This window comes from Petaurus breviceps, unplaced genomic scaffold (genome assembly GCF_028583685.1).
Source record: "Petaurus breviceps papuanus isolate PSGF00001 unplaced genomic scaffold, PetGlider_PUasm1.0 90804, whole genome shotgun sequence".
In the NCBI taxonomy this organism is placed as follows: Eukaryota; Metazoa; Chordata; class Mammalia; order Diprotodontia; family Petauridae; genus Petaurus; species Petaurus breviceps.
The window spans coordinates 3,181,681-3,206,733 of NW_027187348.1; the positions used below are offsets into that span (position 1 = coordinate 3,181,681).

The 25,053-nt window shown below is 41.4% G+C and overlaps 1 protein-coding gene across 1 annotated transcript in view; it reads left to right on the forward strand.

Moving 5' to 3' along the window:
* The window catches only part of SORL1 (sortilin related receptor 1), a 207,312-nt gene that overhangs the window by 149,928 nt on the left and 32,331 nt on the right, over nt 1-25,053 (forward strand). The window contains exons 24-34 of the mRNA XM_069070073.1: nt 177-299; nt 2,810-2,929; nt 8,641-8,766; nt 9,491-9,598; nt 10,346-10,477; nt 10,835-10,966; nt 11,638-11,778; nt 15,465-15,623; nt 18,832-18,981; nt 22,816-22,947; nt 23,616-23,742. Coding sequence (XP_068926174.1) covers nt 177-299; nt 2,810-2,929; nt 8,641-8,766; nt 9,491-9,598; nt 10,346-10,477; nt 10,835-10,966; nt 11,638-11,778; nt 15,465-15,623; nt 18,832-18,981; nt 22,816-22,947; nt 23,616-23,742 — 1,450 coding nt within the window. The remainder of the gene's footprint in view (nt 1-176; nt 300-2,809; nt 2,930-8,640; nt 8,767-9,490; nt 9,599-10,345; nt 10,478-10,834; nt 10,967-11,637; nt 11,779-15,464; nt 15,624-18,831; nt 18,982-22,815; nt 22,948-23,615; nt 23,743-25,053) is intronic.

Consider the following 25,053-nt stretch of genomic DNA (forward strand, 5'->3'; position numbering starts at 1 on the left):
ATGAGTTATAATACTCAGTCTGTAAGGGGTGTCATTTCCTGGTAAGGGCCAGGGGTGTAGAGCTTGTGTGCTTCTCCAGGGCCGGTTGAGTGATGATGGGGAGGGACAGCAGTGTTTCCCCCAGTCACATCATCTAACTTATTTAACTCCTCCCTGTGTCTTTTTTTTCCTGTTAGCTACCACCATTTGTGATCTGGATACCCAGTTCCGATGCCAGGAGTCTGGAACTTGCATCCCACTGTCCTACAAATGTGACCTGGAGGACGATTGTGGAGACAATAGTGATGAAAGTCACTGTGGTAAGGGAAAAAGAGAGGGCAGACTAGTGAAGATCCCGATCCCCCTGAAGTAGACCATATCTTCCCATGTAAAATAAAGAATATCTTGGTGTTGTTCCGGAGAAAGGGCTTCCAACATCTGGTCCAGAATCTGCTCTATTCTAATTAGCCTATCTGCACCCCCAGATTTAAAGCTACTTTACTACCCACACAACCTAGAGTTAACTAAAGGATTTTTTCCTCATTTCTTCTGACTCCAGGCCTGGTGCTCTATCCATCATGCCACCTAGCTGCCCCCAGAATATTATAAGGCTTCCTAATTGAGATCTTCAGTCTCTCAAAAAAAGATTACCAGTAGAACATAACCTCCTTGAGGGCAGGGACTATTTCATTAGTCTTTATAGCTCTCTCCTGCCACAATGCTTAGCACATAGTAAGTACTTAATTTCAGCTTGTTTTGTTGACTGATCCATACTGAAAAAAAAGACTGAGTAGCTAAATATGCATGTTGCCCAGATTGTAACATGAAGGGCAGCTCATCAAGATATTCTATCAGTATAAGTATATATCTTGAACAGATCTTGAACAGACATTGCATATGGACCCCTAGTAAAGACCAAAATATTTAAGAGGTGATATGGTATATGAATAGAGTGCTGAACTTGGAATCAGGAAGACTTGGCTTTAAAAAGCTGCCTCAGACACTTACTGGTGTATTTCACTGCATAACTGTCATACCCAGGGTGGGTTTTTTCTAGTCCAAAAATTGATTTATAACCTTTCATCTCATAATCATTGCTTGATATAATTCTGTTTGTCACACTTAAAAAGTAAACAGAGCAACAGTGTTTTCATCTTGGGCTTATGGATACGCATTTGGACATTGTGAGCTGTGAGCCTAGAATTCTCAGGGCAAGTGCATTGTCAGTATTCAATTTTAATATATATTCACAAGTATTCATTGCATCCTAATCTTGCACCAAAGGCAGCTTAGTAATAAATGAATTTTAAATAATACTGGCAAATTTTTTTAAGAAGCTTCACATAATGGTCACACCCTACTCTTTTGCAAAAAAAAAAAAAAATTGGCATGAAATCTGCAACAGTTATGTGATGAAATATGGTAGCTGTGTGGTTCTGGCCAAGTCATTTGGCCTCTCCATCCCTCAGTTTATCTGTAGAAGGAAAGAGTTTCAATGGTTTCAGAGATTCCTTCTAGCTCTAAATATGTGATCCTATGGGTAGAAGGAAATGGGGCTAAATCCTATCTGGGAAATCATACAGCTTTGTCATTTCACTGAATTTGAACTATTCCCTGCCACTGAAAGCCGTCTTTTGTTTAAAAAAATTTTCCTGGTGATGCTCTCAATCATGGAACACCATAGTCTCTGATGGATCAGAGTCATGGGGTTTCTTTAGGGCAGTGGAGAGCCACGAAGCAGGTATAAATACACTGAATTGTACTTTTTTTTTTCTTTTTGGAGGGGGAAGGGCAGGGCAACTGGTGTTAAGTGACTTGCACAAGGTCACATGGCTAGTTTTTGTGTTAAGTGTTTGAGGTCGCATTTGAACTCAGGTCCTCCTGACTCCAGGACTGGTGGTCTATTCAGTGTGCCACCTAGCCGCCCCATGAATTGTACTTTTAAGGAGCCTGCGCATAGTGGAAATGGTGTAAATCATATCATTGAGGATAGCGTTTTGGGGGTAGGATATTAGGTTGCCCAAGACGAGGGATAAATAGGTGGAGAGCCCAAATGATACACTGCTGTCCGTGAAATAGGGGGAAAAAACAAATGGAGAGAAGGCTCCCTCTTCCTCTCTCATTCATGTTGGGTGGATCTTCTGTGGAATTTCTAGAGACGGACAGCATACAACATGGCATAGGGGCTATCATGCTGGATTTTTGTCAGGAAGACCTGAGTTCAGATCTTACCTCACTTATTAGCCAAGTTGTTACCCTTGGCAAGGCTTTAGCTCCTTGTGCCTTAGTTTCTTCATCTGTAAAGTGAGTAAGGTGGATGGCCTCTCAATGGCCTCTAAAATGCTTGCAGCTCCAAATCTGTGATTTTAAGAATTGCTTAGGTAAGGAGGTATGAATAGATTGAAGTATCTTCTGTCAGACGGTACAGGTGAAAAGCAGTACTCATAGAAGCAGTAGGGCAGGGACCCATGCTAGACACCCCCTCCCCTTCTTCCTTCCTCACTCCTGACACCCAGGGGCATCCTGCTATTTGGCAACAAAGGCCCCAAGCTTATCAGCCCTTTTTAAATAGTGTGTGGTAATAGGGAGTGCATTACCCTTAAGTGATATGGACAGTAAACAATCTTAAGACAAATGTGTATGAATTCATGGAGATTAGAGCCTGTAATGGGGTTATCTTAAGGAATTAGAAAAGTTTTGGCTGATCTGGAGAACTGTGCTCTAACAGAACGTCTCTCAGAGGCAGAAGAATCAGTACAGGATTCACTGGTCTGACCTGATCAGGGATTACTCTTCTTCTCATTTCATTGTCCTGCTTTCTCCCCTTTAGAAGCTCACCAGTGTCGAAGTGATGAGTTCAACTGTACCTCAGGAATGTGCATCCGCTCCTCCTGGGTGTGTGACGGGGACAATGACTGCAGGGACTGGTCTGATGAAGCCAACTGTACAGGTGAGTGGCTCCTGGAGCCGAGGACCCTCCTGACCTCCCAGGCTCCCCAAAAGAAGGACAGAGAGATTAGACTGTGTATTGCAGAATGTGAAATCTAAACATTCATGCTACATGTGTGTACGTGTGTGTGTTTATGTATGTATATATCAACATTAAACACTGTAAGAGTTCTGCTCATTCAAACAGAATTAGGTGATTATTATCATCACCTGTTGTATCAGTCACCCAGCATTAGGTGATACCATCAGCTATCATTTTAATGCATGTGGATTACCCACTTTGTGTGTTAAGACAACTTTAGAATTCAGCCTTTCTGCACCTCCTGGTGTATATACCTGAGCAGCCTTGCCATCCTGCCCTGCCCCAGGGGACTAAGAGAATCCCAACTAATTTTAATTTTTACCTAATTAAAAGCATAAATGAGAAATGCACATTCTCCTTAGAAATATAAGCATAGAGGTAGCTAGGTGGCACAGCACCGGCCCTGGAGTCAGGAGGACCTGAGTTCAAATGGGGCCTCATACACTTGACACACTTACTAGCTGTGTGACTTTGGGCAAGTCACTTAACCCCAATTGCCCTCCAGTAAGCAAAAAAAAAAGTACAAATATAAATGGGGACATCCCATCCCTACACACATATTATGTAATGCACCTGAAATTTACATGTAAGTGGCTTTTGTATTTTTCATTGTTTTGTATTTCTCTCCTTTGGGACAAGGACCTTATCTGATGCTTCTTTGTAGGTCTCCCCATCGTGCCTAGTGTAGTACTATGTACATAGTAAATTCTCAACAGACATATCATTGCCCCTGCTTCCATTCATTAACAGAGTCTGTTTAGTGTTGGCTTTTTGGCCTTTAAGAGTCAGTGGGCTTTCCTAAAGTGCCTGACTAGAGAATCTTCCCGTTGTCCTTGTTGCTACTGCTGCAACTCTAGGTTGCACATCTTGGTGGAATTCACAGGAATGTTTTGCCACACAGTTAGGGCTTCTGGGCCAGGGCCCATAGCATAGAATCTTTATGTGTATCAGGGCTCAAAGCAGGGTGAAAAAAAACAAGCCCCAGGACAGAACTGTTGTCAAGCTCTGAAAGGCATGACCATCATTAGGAAACCCCTGTTTGGATGCATGACAAGTTGATAAATTAGTGGGAAACCCTTATAGGCATTTCTGTTTGCAAATTGTAGGATGATTGAATATCTTGTTAACATCATCATATCACTCAAACTTGTGTTTCAGCACATTTGCCTGTACTTGGAAATGAATTAATGACTTCATTTCCAGGGGTTGAGGGTTGCCATCTACATCCTCCCTCCCTGCCTTGTTTTCTGTGGCAGTGCTGATAGAGGGAATTCATAGCTCTTGCCTCCCTCAACTTAAGTCTTTCTCTAGGATCTGCCCTTTCAAACTTTTTCTAAGAGGATTCTCTCTCTCTCCCTTTTCCTGAAATAGTCTGAGGTCAGATGGGAGCTCATTAAGATGTGCATACATGACTTTCCATTTCCTATGAGAAGTTAAGCTATGACCAAATAGCCAAAGAAAATAGGTCAGGACAGGCTGACCTTCAGTTAGCCTCTGCCCTTGTGCACTTTTAAACAATTGAACCTTATGGAGGCGATGAGGCCATACTTTCTTTTCATTGTCATAATTCATCTGGAGAGGAGAAAGGCCCTGCTCGTGTTTGGCTAATGGCGCAAGCTCATTTGCTGTTACTCCACTGCTGTGGCAGGAAAGATTTGCCCAGGGTCAGAGAGTGACTCATTAGATAATAGACACTCTGGTGCTCCCACTCTCAGAATTTTATCTTGACCGCTCTAGGAACATGAAGGAGCAAAGAGTGCTCAGGAATAAGAATCAGGAAACCTCTAACTAGCTGTGTGATGTTGGGAAGGTCACTGGTCCTCAGTTTCTTCATCCGTGACACCAGGCCATTGAATTAGGTGAACTCTCAGGTCCTTTCCAGCTCTGCCATTCTACTTTTCCATAATTCACTCCTTGCCACTGTCAGGGTGTTGTTCATCTTTTCATGAACATTGACTCTTTCTACCTAGTCTTGCCAAATACCTTTAACCTAATTTAAACTTGGCTTTGGCTCTCTCTGGAGTATCATTCAGAGTGCAATAAAAAATAAGGGAAGGAGTATGAATGAATAGAAAATCTCTAGAGTGGGGTGTTCTCATCCAGTCTTTGCCTCCAAATCTCTTAAACGATAGTAAACAAGCATTCTTTTTAAAGCATTCCTTATTTGCCACTGTGGTAAGGTCTGGGAATGTCAAAAAAGGCAAAAACACAGTCTGCCCTCAAGGAGCTCACATTCTCAGAGGGGAGGCAATATGCAAATGACTAAGGATGTACAAGATACACACATTTCATTTAGACACACACACGTATGTATATTGTATATATGTATATTGTCTTATATTTAATAAATATGTGTCTATGTATGTCAAGATATATTTACACACAAAGCAAATACACAACATATATATATGTGTGTATAGTCTGCATATGCATACCTACATGTATTTATATATACATACACACATACATATGGAAAAGGGGAGGGGGGAGAGAGAGAGAATATGGAAGGTAACCTCAGAGAGAAGATGCTAGCATTGGGGGAGTGGGGTGGGATTAGGAAGAGACTTTGGGAAAGGCATTTTGCATAAGATGAGATCTGAGATAAGCCTTGAAGGAGGTCGAGGAAGGCAGAAGGTGTTAAAAGGATTGTCTCTCTGCACTGAGGGAAGGCCCAGTATAACAAGTTTTAGTAAATGTGACCTTGCTTAGCTCTCCAGCACCTGTGGTTATAAACCAGAGATGGCAGTGACCAACACCCCTCATAGACCTTCAGGACTACCATTTGGAGATACAGTGGCACTTGGCCACACTTTTTTCATGTACCAAATGCCATGAAAAGACCAAACAAGGAAGACATTAGAATTTTTAGTCTAGCAGCAGCTTTGTTGTGCCATATGTAGAGCATTAGCCCTGGAGTCAGAAGGAACTGAGTTCAAATGTGGCTTCAGACACTGCGTGACCCTGGACAAGTCATTTAACTCCAGTTATTTAACTCTGATTGCCTTAGCACCCCCACCCCCACCCCCCAATTTTTTTTTTGTTTAAAACAAAACAGAGCCTTGGAAAATGCCTACTAGGTGATGTAGAGTTATTCTAGGACTAGTAGCAACTTGTTCATGAAAGAGAAAAATGTGATGAGGCATTTGGAAAGGTTATTAGACATGTTAAATTAATAAATTAAAATCATGTAAAAGAATCACTGTTCCTGAGGTAATACCTCATGTACCATGACAGATACATTTATTCCCATTCCTGGAGATAAATGCATTTTTAAAAGATACCTAATGGATTGTAAGTGCCAATGATGGTAACATATTAAATCCTCTAGTGGGTTTATTTGCACGCTGCCTTTTGAGACAGTCTTGTAGGAGATGGAACAACATGAGGGTGGAAATACCTCTTGCTTTAAAATAATTTAGAAAGTCATGATATTTTTATTTTAACTTCATGATGTCAAGGACCTGTTAAAGCACTTTGCAAACCATGAAGTGCTATGTAAATGTGATCTCTCATTCTTGTTCTTCTCTCTGGGGCACAGAGAGGTCATAATTTGTCTGTAGTTGCACAGATAAAGAATGAACTTGAACTCAGGTCTTTGATCTCCAAGGCCAGCATTTTTACCCACAATGCCACACTACCTCTCCATGCATTTTAAATTATCTTTAGAATATTGAGTTAAGGCTTGAGTTAAGTTGGAATTCTGCAGTGTCAGTCAAACCATTGGATTAACATGAATAGCTTGTTGTTGGTTGCCTTGATTTAGTAAGAAAGATACGTTACCCTTCATAACACACTCTCTCGGTCCCCCTCTCTCCTCTTCTCCCCACTCTTTCCCTCTGTCCTTCTCCCTCTCCCTCCCCCATCTCTTTCTTTGCCTTCCTCCCTCCTCCCTCCTCTCTCTCTTTCTCTCTCCCCCCCTTCCCTCTCTCCCTCCGCCTCCTTCCCCCTTTCTCTCTCTTTTCTCCCTCCCACTCTTCCCCCATCCCTTTCTTTCGTATAGACAGCTTTCTGCCCAAATCAGATGGACAGAGCAGGCAGCCAGCAGTACTCTTTAGTGCCCTGCCAAAATTTCACCCTTTGAACCAGAGATTTAGAGCAATCTCTTTAAACCACTGGTGTTCCCTACAGCTTGGGGCCATAGTTTCAGCCACCTTTTCTTTTGCTTTTAATTCCAGTTATCGTCTCTATTTAATTTAAGCTGGTAGAGGGGGCTCAGTCTTCTGGGATCATTAGATCCAGGATGTAGTTTTATTTCTGGAGCCCACTTGCTGTGTGAACTTGAGTAAACCAGTCTTTGGGTTTTGTTTTTTTCACCCCTAAAGCAGACAGCTTTACCTCTCTAGAGTTGTAGTGAGAGTAAATGAAGGAATTGAAGTGAGAACATTTTCTTTTTCTGGAGAAAGTGTCACTAAGTTATCAGATATTTATTGGACACCTACTGTCTGTGTATAACCATTCTAGGGAGTAAAAGCATAAAATCATTAACAGCAGTTTTGAAAAATCATTAAATGGTTTATGACCTTGAGAGCTTATACTCTTTTTGGGGACATAAGACTTACAGATGGGAAACAAGACATCATTGTTATAATTTTTATTTTGTTGAGCTGTGGTGAGATAGTCTCTAATCATTCTTGAAGGGAGCCTCTGTATGGAATCTCCCTCTACCAATCCAAATGGACATCTACCCACAGGCTTAGAAAGTTGCCTGGAACCCTAAGAGATTAAGTTGCACAACTAATAAGTATCAGAGGCAGGAAATTTGAACCCTGACTGTAATGCTACCTCTCTGTAACAAAATGTTAAATAGACTAGAATAGAATTCACAGTCAAGAGTTATCCTGTCAGGGGAGGCCAGGTAGCACAGCGAGTAAGAGCACCGGCTCCAGTGTTGAGAAGACCTGGAGATCGAATCCCGGGCTCAGACGCTTAGCACCCACCCAGAAACACCTGGCCATGTAACCTTGAGCAAGTTACTTAACCCCAATTGCTTAGGGGTGGCCAGGTGGCTCAGTGAGTAAGGGCACCGGCTCCAGTGTCGGGATGACCTGGATCAAATTCGGGCTCAGATACTCAGCACCACACCCAGACGTAAATAACTGGCCGTGTAACCTTGAGCAAGTTACTTAACCCCAATTGCTTTAAAAAAAAAAAAAAAGAGTTATCCTGTCTCACTCTGGTTACCAGTGTGCTTATAGCAAAGATCTTTGGCAAGTGAAAATAAATGTGGCAAATTCAAACAAAGAGGAATGACTGCTTCTGTAAAGCAGATGTTGTGAGGATGTGGACACACACACACAGACACACACCCAGAGGTATTTGTCTTTTCCCAACCATGCACCAATCAGTCAGGGGAAGGTCACTTTGTTTACCTTTTATATACAGAATTTCATGATGACTCCGCAGTGATTTTTAAAACTTGTTGAAAGGTAATCAATGCCAGCCCATTCATCAAGCTGCACCCACTGAGCTTGGAAACCAGCCTCCTCCAGCTTTCTAGGCCCTGTCTAGGGCAGACCTTCCTTCAATTTTGAGGACCAGGCACTACTATTCCCCTCACCCTCGCTGGTTGGGGTGGGTGGGGAGAAAAGGGGCAGCTGTGGTGATGCTGTCTGCTTTTGTTTTGTTTTTAGCGATCTTCCACACCTGTGAGGCCTCCAGCTTCCAGTGCCGCAATGGGCACTGTATCCCTCAGAGGTGGGCATGTGATGGGGATGCGGATTGCCAGGATGGCTCTGATGAGGACCCTATCAACTGTGGTAAGTGCATATGCCTCTGACCTGGCCCCTGACCCTCAGTCTCTGCTTGAAAGGAGAAGGCTTTAGGATGGGAAATGCCATTATTCTTCAGTGAGAGATTCCCACTGAGCTGGGAAAACTACTGCATGCCTCAGTTTTAGGTGAGCCAGATTTAATCACTTGGGAACATTTCTTGTGGTTGGTTGCTTTTGCAGAAGAGATGCCTTGACTGTTCATCGTTCCTCATGGCTCTACCCTACCTGTGAGATTGCTTCCTTGGGGCTCAGGGTGGGCCCGTTCTCACTGAATCACTGTGCCTAGCTATGGTCTGGAGGCAATGTTCTTTTGGCAAGAATCATGGACCTGGATGTGTGGATTGAGGGTCTTAGTTTTGTTTCTCTGCAAACTTTCAGTGTCTTACTTTAGGCAGATCCTTTAAACTCTAGCTCTTTGGTTCCTGCATTTTTTCCCCTAAACATTGACAGCGGTGTTTAGGAACCTGTTCCTTACGTGATTGTTGAGAGGACAGATGGCGGAGTACTCTAATGAAATTTTAAAGGGGGTTTTCCCAGGTGTAGGAGCCTTGGCTGTTTACTCCCAAGATGATCTCAGGCCTCTTGCTTACTAAAATCCCTCCTAGGACTTTAGCGTTATTATTGTTATTTTAAAATTTTGATTCAAGCTTCATGGCCTCTTGCACCTGGGCACTGATTTTTTTTTCTTTCTCTTCTTTATCAAAATCCAGAGAAGAAGTGCAATGGCTTCCGTTGCCCCAATGGTACCTGTATTCCATCCAGCAAACACTGTGATGGGCTCCATGACTGCTCGGACGGCTCAGATGAGCAGCATTGTGGTGGGTGCCACATTCTTCCAAGGGGAAATCACAGATAGAGTGTCCGTGGTGGTTGGGAGCAGGCAGTCCTGACACGTGGATGCCCTGATTGCTGCTTAGCTGTTTTTAACCTGTCTGACCTCTAGCTACTCAGGCAGTCTCTGGCTAGCTCCCCATGGCAGATAAATCACACCAGAGGGGACATGTGCCCTTGGGCTTTGGTTGAGAGAAGCCCCAGCTATTCAGTGGGTGTTGACTCTCTCCTGGGTTGGTAACATACTAATCTAGTATTGCTAGTGACCACATGTAACATTTTGTGACCTGAAACTCCTTTAAATCCCAAATTGTCGTCTTACTGCCTTGGCTTAAGCCTCTATTTGCCTGAACTGTCCATTATTACTGCAGAATAATGTTGGGTAGCAAAGTCCCATTGGCTCCCTCCCCTCCTGAATTCCAAGCCATCCAAAAATGCCAGCTCCTCTATGAAGCCCTCCCTCCTCTCACTCCCCTGACCCTTTAGTAATGAATGAACGTTCTTTTCTCCCTTGGGTTTCCTATAGCTCTTGGTTTTGTATGATGTTTTTATTGTGCATTTTACTTATCAGTTTTTTTTTCTTTTACCCCAACCAGACTAAATTCTAATAAGACTGTCTTATTGATACTAATTATGTCTCCTTGGGTGTCTAACACTGGGCTTCCTTTGCAAGTAGTAAGTACTTAATTGATATTTGTCTCATGAAGTCTTCCACTGTCTGTGAATTCTTTCAGAGCCCCTGTGTAGTCGTTTCATGGACTTTGTGTGTAAGAACCACGAGCAGTGTCTCTTGCACACCATGGTGTGTGATGGCATTGTCCAGTGTCGTGACGGCTCAGACGAGGATGCAGCTTTTGCTGGGTGTGGTAAGTGGGCTGCTCAGAGAAAAGATACCCTAAAATGGTGGAAGGCCTGTCACAGATGAAGGCTGGTGAGACCAGTTTAGGGATGTTTATTCAGCCCGCTTAGAGAGCTATCACGTACCCAATGTGGACTGTCTTAAAAGACTAGACAAAGTAGCATAAGATAATAGTCAAAGTGCTAAGATATTAGAGTTTGTGATTTTTTTTTTTACCTTGGGCTTAATGTATTTCATAGAATCTTCAGATCAGAACAGCCCTTGAGAAGTTTTCAGGCCTTTTTTTACTCTTATGTTGTCTGCTGTGCTGAACTTTTTAGCATAGAAATGATCATTATCTCATGTTAACTTGTTCCTTTCTTAGCCCCAGATCCTGAATTCCGAAAGGTTTGTGACCAGTTCAGTTTCCGGTGTCAGAATGGAGTTTGTATCAGTCTGATTTGGAAATGTGATGGGATGGATGACTGTGGGGATTACTCAGATGAAGCCAATTGTGGTAAGCTAATTTTTTTGAAAAACTGTTCACTCTTCTGTCCTCCTGATCTTATAATACTCACCTTTAATTCAGGAAGAAGTGAAATGAAATAAAATTTTGTCATATGCAGACATGTAGTTTTTTTAGGAATTGCAGCTAATTCTCAGCCAATTTTTTGGGTTGTCATGACTTGAGAGACTTTGGAAGCTATTGAACAGTTCCTCATATTGAGATGATATATGTGTTTGTATGTTACATATATATTTCCATTTTTGAGTGTAATGCTCTTCAAAGTACCAAGTTTTTAATATGTATGTATATACACACATATGTATCTTCATTTTTTGAGTGTAATAATTTTCAAAGTACCAAGTATCCTATTCACAGATAGATTACCACCATTAATATTCATCAGTAGACCATTCTTTTTGTCAGATGCATATAATTTTAAACTCAGATAATGGTTTTCAAAATGTTATGGTGTCTTTTAAGAAAGTGAATTTTATGAAAAGGAGAAAAGGGGGGTGGCATTTATGGAATTATGAAGATGGTTTTTTTAGTCTCTGTTGTAAAGTCTGATAACCTTGGTAAATGCAGCTGGGTTCTGGGTAAGAAAGGTGTAATTAGATCTTTGAGATCTCTGAATAATATGTACTGGGAAAGTGACTGCTGCTCATGGTTGGTATCTTTAGAAAACCCCACTGAAGCACCAAACTGCTCTCGGTACTTCCAATTCCGGTGTGAAAATGGGCACTGCATTCCAAACAGGTGGAAATGTGATACGGAGAATGACTGTGGGGACTGGTCTGATGAAAAGGATTGTGGAGGTGGAGGTAAGGGAGTGCTTACAACAAGCTGATCCTAATAAGAGCTCATCTTTATAGAGCGCTTGCTGATTTACAAAGTGTTTTGCCTAAATAATAATGAGGATGGTAAGAATGATTATAATAATAACCATAACAGGAGAACATTCTGGGAACATAGCAGGGTAGGTCAGAAAATTCTAGGCTTTCAAGATTTTCCTCCACAAAAGAGATAAAATAGCGCTTCAGGGCAAACACAGAGAGGTCAAAATAAGTAAGAGTAGAGACACAGCAGGGGTCTTTCTGGGACAAGCAGAGAAGATCTGAAGAAAATTCCCAGGACAAGATTTGGTCCCTGTGAAAAGTAAACACCTCCAGGCTAGGGACTGCTTAAACAACAGGTGGCAAGCCCTGGGGTTAGCAGGGTTGGAAGGCTGCCTTGGCCCCAGCCACAGGAACTCCCCTACTCCCACCCCCCAGCAGTGAGGGGAGCTGGGGCAGATCTAGGGAAGCTCTGCTGACAAGGAACACCAGATTCAGCTGTACTGTGCAGACATGGCCTGGGACAAGAAGTGCACCTGATGAGTGCAGAAGCAGTGGAGGCTGGAGGTCTTGGTTTCAGTTCCTGGCCAGAGAAGAGAACTGAAGATCTGAGGCCAGAGGCACTATCCCTAGGACTAGTGATTATAAAAACTAAGCTAGAACAAATAAAAGGCAAAGGAGAAAGAATCTAACCATAGAGAACTACTCTGAGAATAGAGGCCAGGGTTTTGTCTTCAGAGAAGGATACTGAAGACTGAAGTAAAGAAACTCTCTTCTACCCCAAAGAGTAATGTCAAATGGTCACCCGCCCAAAAAGAATCCATAGGAAAACTTAAAAAAAATACTTTTAAAATCAAATGAGAGAGAAAAACAAGATTATTAAAAGAAAGTGAACTAATTAGAAGAGGAGATCCAGAATCTTAAGGAAGAAAACAACTGAAAATCAGAATTGGGCAAGGGAAAGCCAGGAAAGTTATAAGAGATCAAGAAATAATAAAACAGAGGCGGCTAGGTGGCGCAGTGAGCATCGGCCTGGAGTCAGGAGGACCCAAGTCCTGTTCCGGCCTCAGACTCTTAACACCCACACAAAAAGACTAGCCGTGTAACCTTGGGCAAGTCACTTAATTGCCCATTTTGCCCAGTTGCCCTCCAAACGGCAAAAAAAAAATAACAATAATAAAACAAAATATAAAGAATGAAAAAATAGAAGAGAATGTGAAACATCTCATAAGAAAAACAACGGATTTTGAGAACAGATCGAGAAGAGAAAACATAAGAATAATTGGAATGCCTGAAAGCTGTGATCAAAAAAAGAATCTTAATATAATAATTCAAGAAATAATTAAATAAAATTGTCCTGAAGCATTAGAACAAGAGGGGAAAGTAGAAATAGAATAAAAATCCACCAATTGCCACCTGAAAGAGATCCTAAGAGGAAAACTCATAGGAATATTATAGTCAAATTCTGAAACTGCCAGCCCAAGGATAAAATATTACAAGCAGCAAGAAAAAAACCAATTTACATATGGCAGTGCCACAATTTAGAATCTCACAAGACCTAGCAGTGGTGACGCTAAAAGACCACAGTTCTTGGAACACTACATATCAAAGAGCAAAAGAACTGGGCTTCTGACCGAAGATATACCAAGCAAAACTAAGCATAGTCCTCAGTGGGGAAAAAAAAGGATGTTTAATGAACTGTCAAACTTTCAGGACTTTGTTCAAAAGAAACCTGAACTTAATAGAATATTTGACATACAAGAGTCAAGAGAAATGTAAGGTACAAACCAGAGACTAATTACAAGGGATTCAGTAGACTGACTGTTTACCTTTCATGTATGTAAAATGTATGTCTGAGATTGTTATTAGTAATTGGGTACTTTGTAGGAAAGATTGGGGTAGACCTGAATATGATACAACTAGCAAAAGTAAAACTGTTTAGGAACAGCTGAAATGAGTAATTATCTTACACAGGTGAGGTGCAAGAGGAAGAACTGACCCAAGGGAATTAGAGAGGGGAGGAGGACGAGTAGTTCTAGAAACCTGCTTTCATCAGGAATGGGTTCAAGAGGGAATGATGGGTGGGTGGATGGATGGATGGATGGATGGATACAGATATACTCACACATATACATATATATCTAGAAAAGAATAAAAGTTCTAAATTCAGAAGAAATAAAATGGTAAACAGATGGGGGGAGGAGAAAGGAGGGATCTCTAAAGGTGAGGTGAGGGAATAAGTTATAGGGGGCTACAGAAGGGTGTTTAGATTTATGGGAATGGGAGAATAAGGGAGAGATCCTTGGGGGGGTAGGCTAAGTACCCAAGGTAGCAGGTAGAAATAAAGTAGAGGCATTAAGAGGGATAGGAAATAAGAGAGAGACACAAACATAAAACAGAGATCAAGAATAAAATTTGTTAAGGAAAGTACATGTTTATGTATGTATGTACATGTATATATGTATATGTGTATGTATAGATCTCTATATAAATATATATCCATGCCTAATTGTAGCCTGGGGGGTAGGAGAAGAAGTAGAAGGAGAAGAAAAAGAACAAAGGAAAAAGTTAAGCAGAGAACAAACGGAAACTTACAAGGAGTCAAAGAAAAGATGGATAGCTAGCTCTTAGCACAACATGTAGTATCTATTACATAGGCTTTCTTGAAATGGAAATCTGTTGCTGTATATTTTGAATCCTCTTTTATGTTTTGCTTTGCATATGGCATTTTTTCTTTTCTTATTTTGTATTTAAGTTTATATGCTTCTTTTCCTTTTTGTGTATTTGTTTTAGAAAAAATAAAATAAAATTTTTAAAGGGTAAGAAAAATAATAACAGTAACAAACATTTATAGTGCGCTAAGTGCCAGGCACTGTGCTGAGTTTAGCTTTACAAATATCATCTCAGTTGGTCCTCACAGTGACCTTGGGAGGTGGGTATTATTCTTATCCCCATTTTGTAGTTAAGAAAACTGGGGCAAACAGAAGCTACTTGTCTTGCCCAGGCCACCCAACTAGTAAGTGTCTTGAGTCTGGATTTGAATTCAGATTGTGCTGACTCCAGGCCCAATGCTCATATTAAATTCTCTCTACAACCCTGGGCTCTGGGGAGTGCAAATATTATCTTCGTTTTAACAAATGGAACAGGATCAGAAAAGGTCGATAATCTGGCCGAGGTCAGGTACTAGGAAATGTCAGCTCTTGAGACTTGAACCTTATGATGATCTTTCTCTCTATCTTAGCGGGCAGCTTCTAGCTTTGCACTTTGGGTCCTTGCACTTGACAGTCTAGTCAACTTAGGGTTAACCACCCCAAATGTTCAGGCCCAAGGGGGATTTTCCTGCCACCCAGCACCCTCTAAGCCCTCTCCTTTCTAGCCTCGGCTAACATATATACCCCAAGAATACAAGCCCGTTTCAGTCCTGGCCTGAACCAGACATAGTTGGGATGGTAAGTTTGCCACTCCTGTACATACAAACCTCAACTCATCCCAAAGCCACCAAGTAAATAACATTTGAATTATCTGGCCTTCTGATGTGTACCTGTCTCTGCCCACCCTGCTTCCACATCAGCCTTGCAGGGTCCAGGGAGCCAGTCAGACTTAGAGGCTGTGGGATCAGCTTCCTGTGTGCAGTGTTGACTTCTCACGGTTTTGTTGCTCTGTGTTTTTTGCAGATTCACATCTCCTTCCCCCCAGCACGACGACAAGGCCTTCCACATGTCTGCCCAATTACTTCCGCTGTAACAGTGGTGCCTGCATTATGAACAGCTGGGCGTGTGATGGGTACAAAGACTGCCCTGATGGCTCTGATGAGGAAGCCTGCCCCACCGCTGGTGAGTTTCAGAGCTCCAGCCTCTACCTCCCACCTGTGGAGGATACCTCTGCTGAGCGAGCCTCTTTAGGCTGCCCCTCTTTAGAGAGCCCCAGGTTTCTGGAAGTCACCATGAAAAAGTGTCTGTCAGACTCTTTCTCAAGCAGTACACATGATACCATAGGGAGAAATGAATGCAGAGGCCCTGCCTCAGAAGGCTGTCAGGGGCAGGAGGGGGTCATAGATATCATCTGGGCAAACACTGTCACTTTATAGCAGACAGAACAGAGCCTCAGAAAGGAGAAATGACTTACCTGAGGTCACACAGCAAAATGGGAGCTGGGGAGGGGAGCAATACCAGGCATTGCATTGAGCACTTTACAAATATTATCTTATTGGATCCTCACAACAATCCTGCGAGGTAGGTGCTGTTATTATCTCCACTTTATAGTTGAGGAAACTAAGGCAGAAAGACGTTAATTACCCAAATAACCGAATTACTCAGAATCACAGAGCTAGTAAGTATCTGAGGCCAAATTTGAATTCAAGTCTTCCTGACTCCAGGTCCAGAACTCTATCCACTGTGTGCATACCCCACCCCCAAAACCCCCCAGCTGAGGTAGAGCTGAAATTTGAACCCAGGTGTTCTAAACTCTAACCTAGTGATCTTTGCACTATAACATGTTAGCTTCTTAATAATAATAGCTAGCATTTTTATGTCATGCTTTAAGATTTTCAAAGCTGTTTACAAATATTGTCTCATTTGATCCTTACAATAACCCCTTGGGAGATAGCTGCTGTTACTCTTATGATTTTTCAGATGGGGAAACTGAGGCACATGGGGGTTAAGGGTCATACAACTAGTGCCTGAGGCTGGACTGGAACTTAGCTCTTCCTAACTCCACTGCCTTCTTTTCTTTTGAGGAGGTAGGTGTAAAGATGGAGCTAACTTCCACTACAGCAGCCTCTTCAGAGATAGCAATTGTAAATCAGATTTATATAGAGTGACAGGGAAAAGACAGAACAATGGAGTTGTTACTGGCCCTCTGCACTTGCTGCTAGACTCTTCTGGCTTTCTCCTTCCCGTCTCCATGGCTCCACACCTTTCTCCCTGGGCAGGAAGTGCAGCTGGAAGTGTGCATAGGAATAGACTTTAATGTTTAACCCTCTAGGAGTGAACAGACAGGCATGTAAATTTACTCCTCAAAAAAGGGTCGAAGACTACCATCTAGTGGTTATATATGGTGATGCACCAGCCTGGTCCCTTCTTCTACCCTGTCTAGATTTCCTGTACCTCCAGCCCCATTACGCATCACTCAGCCAAACTCTCCTCATTGTTCTTCTAAGAAGATGCTCCATCCACTGTCTCTGTGCCTTTGAACTGGCTGTCCTTCATGCCTGGAATGTATAGATTTCTAAAGACCTCTAGAGGTCAGCTAATTCACACGTCTCACTTCAGGCAAAATAGAAACATGGCTAGATGAGTGTCTTGTTCTTAAAGGTCATCCTAGAAGAGCTTCTACAGTGCTTAGCACAGTGCCCGGCACATAGTAGGCACTCAATAAATGTTTATTGAATGAATGAACCCTTCTCTAGATTACTCTAAATGGAACGTGGGCTCAGGAGGCTTGGGTTCACATCCTGGCTCTCTGTCACTTAGTAGCTGTAGGATGTTGAATATATCACATCCTCAGTTTTGACATCTGGACCAAGTCTTTAGGGTTCCTTTTCAGCTCAGACACATGTGATTATGTGAATCATTGATTGTTAACAGCTGCAAGAGCAGGAGTGCTTAACTTAGAATCCATGAACTTGAAAAAAAATATTTCGATAATTATATTTTTATAGAATTGATTTTGTTTGCAATACTATGTACTTTTATTTTATGCAGTTAAAAGTATTTTTCTGAGAAGAGGACTTTAGGCTTCATCAGACTGCCAAAGGGGTCTGTGACACAGAAATGATTAAGAACCCCTCCCTTTGAATGTTGTCTGATTTGATCCCTTCCGTTTTATTAAGTGGATAATGAAGTTCAGAGAAATGAACTGACTTACTGCAAATCCTGCAAATGATACAACAGAGATTAGAATCCAGATCTCTTGATTCACAATTTCAAGAAAAAATAGTATTCCTTTTGTCTAATCTGAATTTTTCCTATATCTGTATATTTTGAACCTATTTCTTATTTTGTAGAAATAGAGAATAATCACTCATACTTTGCATAACAAATTATGTCCACATCCTGGTCTTCCTTTCTTCATTGTGTTACTCTCCTGCTTAGACTCCTCAGCTTTCTGTTCAAGGACTTCCATAATGTTCAAGGACTTCCATAATGCTGCCTATCTGTTACCACTCTAGTTTGTACTTTTCCCCTACATCTACCCCTTCTTCCACTGAAGCTGGCCTCCTCTTTGCCCTGAACATTTTTCAGAATATATAAGGCTGTAACTTTTAGAGAAAGAACCTGAAGAAATCTTCTGACCTAGACCTGAGAGTTGTTACATCCTTATCTTTTATGTGACTCTTTCAGTGAGACCTTCTATTATAACCTTAGTACACTCTGATCTCTCCCCCTTTTGTATTTTGAATTGTACATTTTCGCCCTCAATTGTATTTTCATGAATTGCTTTCTAGTTGTTTTATGTACATAAAGCTTGTCTCCCCCCAAAGATCACAAGTGTGTAATGAGAACAGAAGCCCTCACTAACACACTAGACAGTGGTATATGGTTAGTAATTCGTGTGCTAAGATGAGTTATCCCTTTACTTTATCCTTTGCCCCAAGACCCAGCCTCTGAACCATTTTCATTATTCTGCTCTCAAATATTTCCATGTACCAGTAGATCTGTGATCTTATCAATATGAGAACTCATTGTCTATTGATCCAAGTTATGATCTATCCATGACTTCTCATTCTGCCCAGGTTCTCCCTTAGATCCTTCAGATAGCATCTGGCACTACAGCCCTTACTCCAGTTCTTTTGAAGGTCATGCTTTATTCTTAATCAGTGTTCTTTAATCTCAGCTGTACCATGGCCTCCAGCAATTTTGAGTGGAATAGAGCAGATTATCTCTCACTCCCTTCTTGTCAAACCCCTATGTTACACATTCTATCATCACACTTTCTAGCACTCTGAGACCTTTTTGCAGCTCTTTCTGTGTTGTTCCCAGTGTTCACTGGCCCTTCACCTTTGTCCTGAGGTTTTAACGATCTTCTTGTCTCCTTTCTCAGCTAATGTCTCATCGACCTCCACCACTACCCAGCTTGGACGTTGCAGCAGGTTTGAATTTGAGTGCCAACAACCAAAGAAATGCATCCCCAATTGGAAGCGCTGTGATGGTCATAGGGACTGCCAGGACGGCATGGATGAGTCCCACTGTCGTAAGTGCCAAAGAGCCCTTAGGAAGCCTGATTTCTACTGTTGGTCTTCTCTTCTTGGTGCTTAATTTCCCTGTGAGCTGTATGTCCCTACTTCAGTGGAGTCTCTGTATGTGTGTGTGTCTTTATCTATATACAGATATGTACAGGCATGTCATTGTTATATGATCATAAAGAGTTGGGGTCAGGGACTATGCTGTTCTAGACCAGTGAATTCATAATTACAAAATTGATGCCTGCAGGCTGCATATTGACTTAGAAAATCACAGACTAACGTGATCTGTCTTGCACTGTATTTTTATTTATTTTGTTAAGTATTTCCCAATTACATTTTTATCTGGTTCAGGCTGCACTCAGGAGTTTTGAGGGCCACTTGGGCAGTGAGTTTGACACCCCTGTTTTAGGCTTTGTATGCCCTCCCACTCCTCCCCAGCATACAGCTCAGTTCTCTGCTCGAAGTAAGTGGTTAATAAACATTTGTGCCTGTCACTGCTCTGAAAACATCCATATAAAAGGTTACATGGACTTAGTGCTTCAGAGTAATTTTATTTGTCACTGGGAGTTAGGGATTTCTGGTATTACCATCTTTTTAAAAAGGGATGGGGAGGGTTTCCTTTTTTTCATTTGTTCTTAGCTTACTTGTATCCATTTCATGGCACACTGTTCTATGGAACACATGTTAAAGATAAAATACATCATTTGGACAGTTTCTGTGACTTTTGAAGGAGGTGGGGTAGGGGTGGCTTAACAGATATTTCCAAGCCTATTCAATTCACACCCAAAAGACTGCTGCCTAGGGAGAGGGTGGGAAGGTCAGAAAGCCAAAGATGATGCTGTTCTAGATGAAAAGACAGAGACTTCCAAGCTGTACTTGAAGAATGTGACATGTACCTAGTCACCTCCTTGCTTACAAGGTCACGATCAAAGGTTCCATCCATCCCTTTGAGGGCCAGTTAACTTTGTTCTGTTTCATGACTGTAGATTTCCACAATAGGCCTTGTCACCATCTCAAATATGCAAGCTCTGGTTACAAAGCTAACTGGGTGAGAGTATGGAAGAATCCATGTGAATCCATCACTGCTGTCAGAGGTTAAAGTGGGTGTCCAACTGATAATGAGCCTTGTGTATCTTCCCTGTGGGAAGGATAGCGTAATTAAGGAGGGACTAGAGTCTGGTGGAAAGAAAACTGGGTTCTGATCTCCAGTCTCTCCCAATAACCACCTGCTTGATTTTGAACAAGGTGGTTAACTTTGTTCTTGATATTTTCATCTTTCAAATGGGAATAATAATGTCTGTTCCCTCATAGAACTGGAAAAAGACTTTAATCCAACTTCATCTAATAGTCACCTAATCCAACTTATTACCCAGCACACAAACATCATCCATAGTGTCCCTTACAGTTGGTCATTCAGATTCTGCTGGGAAGCTTCCAGCGATAACTTGCATGACCTCATAAGGTTGTAACCCATTCCACGTTTGAAGAGCTCTTACTTTTAGGAAGTTCTTTTTTTATATTGAACCAAAATGTGCTTCTCTATAACATTCATCATTTGCTGCTAGTTCTGCCCTGCAGAGCCATATAGTTTCATAAAACAACCCTTGAAACTTTGAAGGTGACTCGTGTCCCTAGCCAAATCTTCTCTTCTCCAGATTAATAATCCCCAGTTCCTTCAGCCATTCCCAAAATGGCAGCAGTCCTCTTCCTCCTCACCATCATTTCTGACATTTGTCTAACCCTTTATACTATACAAAATGCTTTTACATACATGATTTCATTTGACTTTTCATTGACTCTATGACATAGGAAGGACAAGAAATGAAAGCACAGTTGCTTAAGTGAGCTCATATAACTAGTAAGACAGAGCCAGAGTTAGAATTCCCCTCTTCTGTCTCTTCTTCCATTGCCCTTTTCCATGACAAAAATTTCTCAGAACCCATGAGTCTATGATGTAATTTTTAGGTTCTTCACTGTCTTGGTCACACTCTTCTGGAAACACTTCAGTTTGTTAATTAATGCCTCAGTGAACAGATAACTACATCTGTGTCTATTTTATATGTGCATGTGTGTATATGTGTATGTATATATATATATCATGTGTGTATATGTATTCATACTTAGTTCAGAGAACACTGTAACTTCTGTCTCTTTTGTTCTCAATGCAATACATTGTTGCTATGATTATTATTGTTATTAATCTAGCCTAAGATAACATTAGCTTTTGGGGCAGCCAGGTCACACTAGACTCATGTTGCGCATGCATCCACCTAGAACCCCTAAGTATCACTTAAATTGCTATTAAACCAGAGCTCTCAGTGCTTAGCAATTGAATTTTTGAACTCAAGTGCAGGAATTGATATTTATCCTTAAGGAATTTTGCCTTGTTCTGGTTATTCCAGCACATCAGCATCCTTTTAAAAGCATGATTTTATTCTTCATCCTATAGCTTACACCAGTCAGCCTTTGTGCATAGTAAAAATTGAGTAAGCACGCCTTCAATATTTTTATCGAAGTTATTGGCTAAAATGTTAGACAAGAAAGGGTCTCGTATGAAAATGTTCAGTGTCATTAGTATGTTGTAGAGCCAGAGTTTGAACCTAACGTGAGTCCAGTGGAAACTTCCTTCCAGGCTGACATTGATCTTTTATTTAGTACCTGGCAGGATTCCTTCCTTCCTTCCTTCCTTCCTTCCTTCCTTCCTTCCTTCTTTCCTTCCTTCAAAATAGAAGTGATACTCTCCCTTTATCTGCTTCAGAGAGATGAAAGGATTGAAAGCTAGAAGAGACCTTAATGATCACCTCCTCCCATTCTCTTCTAGGTCCAGAGTATTTTTTCACCCCAGTTTATATGCCACCTCTTCTATCCTTTGTACATGCCCTTTTGAAATCTGAGATCATCAGAGAGCTGCCTGTGCAGCAACGCTGACTTTCCTTTTTCTTCAGGATGAACTTCTTTCACAGTCAGAATTTGATTTTGAGGGCTTCTATTTTATTGAGATATTTTCTTGATTTAATCTTATAATACTATGCAATGGGTCAGTAAAAAATAGAGAGAATATATTTGTATGGCTTTTTCAGCCTTTCCAAATCTTTTTGCATACATTATCCCATTTTATGTGAAAATATTTTGAAAAATTTGAAAAAATATAAGTGCTATATACATCAATAATGGTGATGATAATGATAGCTAACTTTATATAGTGATTATTATGTGCCAGTTGTTATCTCATTTGATCATCAAAACAACCCCAGGAAATGGGTGCTATTTTTATCTCCATTTTGCAGAGAGGAAACTGAGGCTAACAAAGGTTAAATGGTTTACCCAGGGTTATGTGATTAGTAAGTGTCTGAGGCCATATTTAACTCATCTTCCTGACTTCAGGCCCAACATTCTATCCACTGTGCCACCTAGCTGCCCATAGTAATAGCAGTTATTTTCACTATTGTTATCATTGCTCAGACATTGTGAAGTCAAAGAGATTGAGGTGTTCCCCTGAGCTATGTATTAGTCTGCCTTCTCCAGAGCATTTCATGTTGAAGATATTGGCACATGAATGCACGAGAGCCACAGAGTTTGTGTGTATGGTGTGTGAATGAAGGACTCACTTTGTAAACTTTAAGGTATATAGAATTATGAGCTATGAATCTTTCCCCTTTGCATGGTTAATTCTGACTCCTCTAAATAAAGCTAATTCAGCTGAAAAAAAGCCAGACACTGAAAACAGACATGAACAGATCTGGAGCCTCAGGCTGAACTAATGGAATCTATTACTCCTATCTTTTTATCATGGTTGCTGTGAGTGTTTGAATTTTATTGTATTTGTTGTTGCTGTTTTCTAGCTACACGCAGCACATTAACTTGTGTCAGTGGACGGTACATGTGTGAGGATGGGGAGGCCTGCATCGTCCTGTCGGAGCGCTGTGATGGCTTCCTGGACTGTTCTGATGGCAGTGATGAAAGGAGCTGTACTGGTGAGTGACTTTTCTCCCCACTGACCTGTTTAGACAGTCGATCCTTTGTTCTCAAGGTAACCAAGGGTCCCTCTGTAAGGAGCTATGGGTCTTCTTATTCTTCATTCCACCTGTAAGTAAAACTGTGCCTTTCTCCTGATTCCCTTAAGGAAAATGAGAATAGGCTAGACTTTGAAACCCTGACACCATCCCTACCTTATCACTAGGCCTACTCCTTCCTGGCTTTGTTTTAGCTGTGTTCTTTCTCATTGTGGACACGCAGCCATTGGTGTTTTAAATAGCGTTGTGCTTCAACTCGACTCATTGCCTTCTCCTTGAGAGCATATTAAGTAGTGCTCTGGTGATTGAAGCAATAATAAATGCCGGTCTTATTTGCTTTTGGCACCTCTGGTAACATTTCAACACGACAGATTTGAGCAAAAATGCAAAGAGATGCAATGTGGCTATAAAGGATATGGGACCCCTGAAAGATTTGCAGTTAGGGAGGTTCTAGCATTCTTGCCTGGGATTTATTTTAAGAGGGCTAGGGCCTTTCAACATCGCTGTCATCCCAGCTTGGTCAGGAAGCTGGGTAAGGGATTAAGTGACCCCCAGAGGGCCCTTCAAACCCAAGACTAGATGAAGCAGTATTTTCTCCCACTCTCTCGCTAATCCCTTTATCTTTGTAGAGGAGACAACTGTATATAAGGTACAGAATCTCCAGTGGACAGCTGATTTCTCTGGTGATGTTACTTTGACTTGGACACGGCCGAAAAAAATGCCAGCAGCATCCTGTGTGTATAATATCTATTACCGGTGAGTTCTGGGATCATCCTGTGTTTCAGTCAGACAAAACTACACTCCATAATCAGCTCTTTTCTGTCTCCATTCTTCTGTTCATACCATTTCCCATACCTGGACTGGATTTCCACAACCCCCATTCCCATCTTTTGAAATCCCTACCTTCTATCAGGACCCAGCTCCCAAGGTGAAATGATGTACATACCCTCCTCAGGTGTTTTTGGTTTTTGTTTTTGCTTTTTTGGAGGGGAGAAGGCAGGGCATTTGGGGTTGAGTGACTTGCCCAAGGTCACATGGCTAGTAAGTGTTAAGTATCTGAGGCTCCTGACTCCAGGGCCAGTGCTCTGTTCACTGCACCACCTAGTGCCCCCTTAGGTTTTTCTTTACATTTGCTTGCTACCTCTTGTACCCCTGTCATTTGTACAAGTTTGTACTTATTTGTATATATCCTGTAGGTTAGTAGTGGACAACTGCCCAAGCGGGATCTGTGTCTATGGAGCTTTGTATCTCCCTGCCTTGCACAAAATAGGTATCTGATAAATAGCTACTCAGAAGATGACTAGGGATACACACATACAAGCAGACATATATAAATACACATACACGTATAGATAAATATATACATATGTGTATATCTATATTTATATCCCGGGAGTTACAAATATATACGTATATGTAATATACATTATGCATATGTTATATATAATTAATATAATATACATATACGACGTGTGTGTACTAGATATAATTAAAATATACTATATGGTTATAAACAAGTATACATAAAACTCCCAAGATTATTATCTATTTGTATTGTGAAGGTGTGTATGTAAACGTTTACATGTATGTGTGTGTAATTTCAGCTCTAGAAGGACCCATAGAAGTCATCTAGTCACCATGGGCTACCAAGGTTGTAGGTTCCTTCTTATCTCCATTTTACAGTTGAGTAAATTGAGGCAAACAGAAATTAAAGGATTTGCCCCAAGGTAGCCCAGATAGTAAGGGTCTTGAGGCCAAACTTGAACTCATGTCTTCCTTCCTTCAAGCCCACTGCGCACTCCCATCTCAGGTTCCTGAAAGAACTGACCAGTGTGATTGATGAGCCACCATCAGTGGTGTTCAGAAGATTGTGGAGAATGGAAGTACATCTAATGAAGGGCTGGTAAAAGTACATTTGCCAGAGTCTCACAAATCTAATCAAAAAAGGCTTTCAATTAATCAACCATTATGCTTTTTTAAGGATCAAGTATGTACTAAAATAGAAGATAAGTTTGCAGATCCCAGAGTGCCAGGTAGTGGGACATGCCTGCATTCCCTATTTCTGAG